Genomic DNA, 6,861 nt, shown 5'->3' on the forward strand with positions numbered 1-6,861 from the left:
TGCTGTGAGTTCGGGGGCTCCCACCACTAAGGGAAAGGGCCTCTGATTTCCCTAAGCTATCAAGGCCCTGCACAGCCAGGCTGCCTTTTAATGGAACATTACTGGCCCAAACTGCGCTCAAATAAATTTCAATAGGGACACTTTGGCGTGGATAACCAGATGCAGAATTTTTTTTGGGGGGGGGGCAGCTGGCTTGACAGCAGGACATGAGTCAACAATGTGATGAAGCAGCAGAAAAAGCTATCGCAATTCTAGATCAAGGGAAGTAATAGAACTACTCCATTCTGCCTTGGTCAGAACTGGAGTAGAGTTTGTTTGTTTGTTTTTTCACTTTCAAAACACAGTACTTTTATTCTCCTGGAAAGGCAGCTGTATATTACAAAGCCTAAAGATGTGAAAACGCACACACAGCGAGTGATTACTTCAGAAAGCAGTTTTGTGGTCTTAAAAGTTACAGGCCTGATGTTTTAAATGTTAAAGCTTTTTCCACAACCACACGTTCCTTTGATGTTTGGGTCCAGTTGTGACCAACTCTGGGGTTGCGGCGCTCATCTCGCTTTATTGGCCGAGGGAGCCGGCGTACAGCTTCCAGGTCATGTGGCCAGCATGACTAAGCCACTTCTGGCGAACCAGAGCAGCGCACGGAAATGCCGTTTACCTTCCCGCCGGAGCGGTACCTATTTATCTACTTGCACTTTGACGTGCTTTCGTTTTTTTTTTTTATAAATATTTATTAAAGTTTTTTGAATACAAATGCATAGATAATAAACAACATTACTTATATCATAACATAATTTCGTCACTTCTTTGGACTCCCTCACGTCTCCCGCTCCCACTTACATCGTTAAAAAAAAATTTTTTCCAAGCAAATTACCATCTTGTTTACAATCTTATATCCGCTCATTTAAGTAAAATCTAACAGTTCTCCAAAAGGTTTACATTTTCCTTAGTCTCACTTATCGTCAAATTCAGATCTAATTCAGTGGTGGACAATTATTTGTGATCTAGCATCTTTCTTAACATTCAGCCAAATCACAATATTTTTGTAAATAAATCTTAAATTTCTTCCAGTCTTCTTCAACCCTCTCTTCTCCCAGGTCTCGGATTCTGCCAGTCATCTCGGCCAGTTGCATATAGTCCATCAGCTGCATCTGCCACTCTTCCAGTGTGGGTAGATCTTGAGTTTTCCAACTCTTAGCGATGAGTATCCTTGCTGCCGTTGTTGCATACATAAAAAATGTTCGGTCCTTCTTTAACACCTTCTGGCCGACAATACCCAGAAGGAAGGCCTCTGGTTTCTTGGTGAAGGTATACTTATATACCTTTTTCAGCTCATTATATATCATTTCCCAAAAGGCCTTCACCCTAGAGCAAGTCCACCAGAGGTGAAAGAATGTTCCTTCATTTTCTTTACATTTCCAGCACTTTGACGTGCTTTCGAACTGCTAGGTTGGCAGGAGCAGGGACCGAGCAACGGGAGCTCACCCTGTCGTGGGGATTCGAACTGCTGACCTTCTGATCGGCAAGTCCTAGGCTCAGTGGTTTAACCCACAGCGCCACACCGTGTCCCATCTGAATGTTCTTATGCAAGGCCAATAAAGGTTACTTGACTTGACTTGACTTTATTGCCCCCAAGCGGCCCCTCAGGTGAATCACTCCAACGTCTTCCCTTTTGGAGTTCTTGCAAAAGGGTTTTTTTTGGGGGGGGAGGGTTGGGGGCAACAGCAGAGAACTGCTGAGCCAGAAGCCTCAGGCAGTTGGCCTGTGGGTGACAGCAGCTGAAGGGTGTGTGTGATTGTGTGTGTGTTTGGACTGGAGTATTGTTTTCTTTTCCTGGGACTCAGGCTTTTGTGCAAACAAGTCATGTGAGTGGCAAGCCCTGGAGGGCCAATGGCTCAGCAATTTCACCCTCTTTATTGTGCTGCAGTTCCCAGAAGCTTCTGCCCTGTCATTAGGCCTGGCTTATTGTGTTGAGCGCAGGGACTTTTCAGTTTACAGGAACGGCCAGTAAGGGCTCATTCACATGTAACTTTTGCCCTGCGCTTTCTAGGCACAGGCCTGCGCTTTCCTGGTTTGTGTCTGAGCACTTTTTCCATTTTCTTTGCCCTGCCTACCGCATGGCCCAAGAAAACCTGCCTTTGATGCTGAATAGGGTGGCGCTGGCGCTGTCGGTTAAACCACAGAGCCTAGGGCTTGCTGATCAGAAGGTCGGCGGTTCGAATCCCCGTGAGGGGTGAGCTCCAGTTGCTCAGTCCCTGCTCCTGCCACCCTAGTAGTTCGAAAGCACGCCAAAGTAGATAAATAGGTACCACTCCGGCGGGAAGGTAAATGGTGTTTCCGTGCACTGCTCTGGTTCGCCAGAAGCAGCTTAGTCATGCTGGCCACATGATCTGGAAGCTGTATGCCAGCTCCCTTGACCAATAAAGCGAGATGAGCGCCGCAACCCCAGAGTCATCCACGACTGGCCCTAATGGTCAGGGGTCCCTTTACCTTTACAGAACAAACGGCAATCTGGGTTTTCCGTGAAAGAGGAGGCTTTTGCAGGGAAAGTGGCGAGGCAACATGACAGACGCTTGGAGAAAGTGTTTAGAGAAAAGTTTTCATCCCTCTCTCATAAAACTCGGCTTTGTGGGCATCCAATGAAGTTGAGGGCTGGACAGTTAAAAGGAAGGGTTTCTCACGCAGTGCAGAGTCGAACTTTGGAGCTTTGGGTGTAAGTGGTGGGTGCCAACCTGGATGGCTTTAAAAGAGGATTGGGAAAATCCATGGAGGATTATTAAGCAATCATTGGCTCCTAGCCAGGATGGCTCTGTTGTGCCTCCACAGTTGGAGGCAGCGATGCCCCTGAACACCAGTTGCTGAAAACCACAGGAGGGGAGAGAGGGCTCTGGTTCTGGGATCCTGCTCATTGGCCACTGTGAAAACAGGATGCTAGACTAGATGGGGCTCCTTTGGCCTGATCCAGCAGGCTCTTCTGTTGTTCTGATGTAGGTCTTTCAAGACCAATGTAGGTCTTTCAAGACCAGTGTTATGTGGTCTCGGCGGGCACATAAACCAGCCTACTGCCTAGAAACCAGTAAAGCAAATGCCAGACTGGCATTCCATGCCAGACTTTGCCAGGATGCCACCTTTAAGCTGAGGCATCCCAGAATGGCTGCAACTCTCTCAGGAGCAGGCAGGGTTAGAATCCAGGACTCTTCTGCATAGGCAAACTTGGCCCTCCAAATGTTTGGGACTACAATTCCCATCATCCCTAGCTAACAGGACCAGTGGGTTTGCCTATGCCTGCTTTAGCTAACTTAACGCTTTCAGCTAAAGCCTCAGTCCAGGTCTGCCTTCCCACACCTGGTGCTTTGGGCCACATCCCCCATCAGCCCCAGCCAGCACAGCCACCTGCCTGCTAGGGTTGCCAGCTGACCAGTGCAGTGCAGCTGCAATGCAGCAATATGGGAAGTGGATCTTCAGCTCTCGTCTTCCCATGGAGCACAGAGGTGTAGCAAGGGCTGGACTTCAGGCCCAACTTCCTTCAGGGCCTGCAGAGGACCCAGAGAGCTGTGATTCCTGCCTTGCTGCTGGACTGTGAAATAAAAAATTAAGGTCTTATATATAGATAAAATAAATGTTCATAAATGTACCAAGCAAACACGTACATAAATACATAAACCACATGTCTGAAGCAGCACAGGAAAACAGCCATGAAGCCATTTTGGCTCCCAAACTGACATTTGGTCAGTTTCTCTGCAAAGGCAAAGGAAAATGGAAAAGCCTCCCCATTGTTTTTTCCTTCACAAATCCTGTCTTAAGGGTATGTCGTCTGTCTGTGTTTGAATAGGGTGTGAGCCTGACCTGGCTCAGGAACTAAGTATTTATCATTACAAAAGACTGGCCAGGCTCCCCGGGGTATCCAATCAAGTAAGCATTAACAGGTAACCTGCCAGACAGGAGGTAAACTGTCACAGCTAAAATGGCCGCTGTTTCTTTAATGCTTAAAAAAGCTGGGTCAGCATGAGTCAGCGGCCTGCACCGGGTTGTATATATAGAGTGAGAAATGTTAAGTTTGGTGTTGGATTGGTTGGTTGGTTAGTGAAAGCTGGTAGTGTTGATGTATGTACAGTTGGTCAGTCGCTTTTGCAGAAAGACTTTTAAGAATAAAAAGCAGAAAGTACTCCACAAGGATACTTTTCTCGTGGACTCTTTTATGCCGACAAGGGTCCGAGGACCAGGCTAAGGTGACAAAGGGAGGTCAGAAACCTTCCTTTTTTTTACAAACACTGACATAAACAATGCACTCAGATTTCTGGTAAACAACGCACTCAGATTTCTGTTGTAGACCACCCCTTTCTGTGATATAGGTATGATGTGTCTGGGGGGTGGTCTTGAGCTACACCCCTTCTGTGATGTATGTATGATGTTTCTAGGGATGGCCGTGGACTCCAGGGTGGGCAATTTTAAATGCCTATATAAGGGCAGGCACACCTGGGTTCTGGGTCCTCCTCCTCCTGCGTGTGAAGGGGGCACCCTGATGCAACAATTCAATAAAGATCAGGCTTACGAGCTGCTTTGCTTCTCAGTATTCTCTGGTTGTGCCTCTGTTATTTTCTCCGACCGATGGAGAACCTACAAAGCACTCTATAAGGGCTCTTGTGTCCCCCATAAAGGAATAAGGGCAGATTTTCGTTTATTACAACTGGCTGAACCTTGGAAGTTGCTTCCGACTCTACAATTCTAGGATCTTTCACCTTCTCTTTCTGTTTCAGGTACAACACCATGAGGAGGAGCTGGGCTGCCTGGTCCTGGCTCCTGGTGCTCCTGGTTGCTCTTGTCAGCGAGCCTGCCTTTTGCCGCAGGGGAGGAGGAAGAGGCGGCGGCGGTGGCAGCAGCGGGGGCAGCAAAAGCGGAGGGTCATCGCGTGGCGGGTTCCACTCTCTGCCAAAGAGCAGCAGCAGCAGTAGCGGGCAAAGCTCCAGCAGCAGCCGTGGCGCGAAGGTGGCAGGGGCCGCAGCAGTGGGGGCAGCCGTGGGATACGGCCTGAGCTCCCTCGGGAGGTCTCGCTTCTCCCGAGGAGGGCATGGCTCTTCCTCAGCCGGCAAGCAGATGTCGCAGCCCGGGTTCCAGAACCCCAACTGGTCAGACCCCATGATGGAAGGCGAGCTCTACAGTCAAGCGGCCAAGGACCCCCGGGCAGGGACCCTCCTGACCTTCTCCCCCGTGGTGTGGGGGGTCACCTGCCTCCTGCTCCAGGGCTGAGGAAGAGCCCTATCGTCCCCAGAAAGGAGCAGGCCCTGGAGGGCATTGTGTGCTGTGCTGTGCTGTGATGGCGTTTGTGGTAGCTTGCAGTGAGAAAGAGGCTGGTGTGAGGTTCAGCGGCGGCAAAGGTCAGGGCCAGCCTGCCCATGAAGAGTTTGAAGAGTTTGGATTTGATATCCCGCTTTATCACTACCCTAGGGAGTCTCAAAGCGGCTAACAATCTCCTTTTCCCTTCCTCCCCCATAACAAACTCTCTGTGAGGTGAGTGAGGCTGAGAGACTTCAGAGAAGTGTGACTGGCCCAAGCTCACCCAGCAGCTGCATGTGGAGGAGTGGAGACATGAACCCGGTTCACCAGATTACGAGACTACTGCTCTTAACCACTACACCCCACTGGCTCTCATGAGGTGGGCTGAGGCAGCAACACCCCAAGCGGCAGTGCCCATGCCGGTGCCCCACTGCCAGTGGAGAAGGGGTGGCGGCTTCCAACTGTTAACGGAGAAATCTGAGGGTTCCCTTGGACAAAAAACAAAGGACACCAGCCAGGAATACCAGAGCAAAACAGCAGCCAGTACGCTTGGTCTTTATTGAAGACTGTCATGACAGGACTCCCACCTGCCACAAGGTGGAACAAGATGGAAGCCCCAAACAAAAGAGCCCCCAAAATTTTATTAGCTGCTAATCCCCATGTTACACCCCCCCCAAACTACGTCACTAATACATCATGGTTACATCATGAAAGGGAAGGTCTGGTGGCAGTAATGTGAGCATCCTGGACCCTGCCCCATGGTTCCCCTTGACCTCCACCAAACACCCATCAAGTGTAACAAAAAGGTTATTTCCATTTCCCTGTTTCCCAGCCAAGTTAATCACACCCTTTTGTCTTCATCTGGGTTTGTTATTTCTGGAATGGCTACCTGTCTGGCCCTCAGGTATCAGGATGCCAGGGATTATCACTCAGGCAGAGGGGCTGCTGAGTAGCTGAGCTCACATGTCTATATGAATTTCTGAAGTTTTCCCAGTGAGCCAGCACATAGATACATTTGTCAGTGAATTCTTACATTTGGCTTTGTGCAGCAGAGGCCCTTTGAATAGATAGGAAGGAACTGTGATGAAAAGTTTGTGGGGACAAATCACAAAAGTGATTGTGCTGATTTTGGTAGTGGGCTGCATGTGCATGATATCTGTTGGAGGGGCAACACCCCCCCCCCACCAAACCTATACATAAATTCCTGCAACACGACGAGAAATCTCACCAAAACCTTACAAACCAGAACCTGGTGCTGCTGTCCGCGCTTTGCTGGCACTGCCACACAGCCCATAGCTTTGGCAGGGCAGGGAGACTTCGGCAGCAGAGCAGACCTTTCTCTTTGGCCTCAGGCGGCGTAATTGGAGGGGCCACCCCTGGTGAAAGTAGTAGCTTTAAAACAGAGGTGGAAAATTCCTTGCATCAAAGGGGAGGGTGCCCGACAGAAGCCTCTCACACTCCCTTTCATTGCACAACTGCAACATGTCAACCCCACACTCCCATGAGGCTGGGTGAAGCGGGCACCTCGAGGAGAACCCCACAAGGGGCCAACCAGCTCTGCTGCTGGTCTCCCCGGCTTCTAGGGGA

At 49.7% G+C, this 6,861-nt stretch overlaps 1 protein-coding gene across 1 annotated transcript in view; it reads left to right on the forward strand.

The window, feature by feature from the left end:
- Window positions 1-6,292, forward strand: part of RASSF2 (Ras association domain family member 2) — a 59,463-nt gene extending 53,171 nt beyond the window's left edge. The window contains exon 11 of the mRNA XM_081868593.1: window positions 4,758-6,292. Within this exon, the coding sequence (XP_081724719.1) occupies window positions 4,758-5,247 (490 nt within the window). The 3' untranslated portion in view covers window positions 5,248-6,292. The remainder of the gene's footprint in view (window positions 1-4,757) is intronic.
- Window positions 6,293-6,861: the final 569 nt, after the last annotated feature.

Source organism: Podarcis erhardii, assembly GCF_964252035.2.
Source record: "Podarcis erhardii genome assembly, chromosome: 7".
NCBI classification, from domain to species: domain Eukaryota; kingdom Metazoa; phylum Chordata; class Lepidosauria; order Squamata; family Lacertidae; genus Podarcis; species Podarcis erhardii.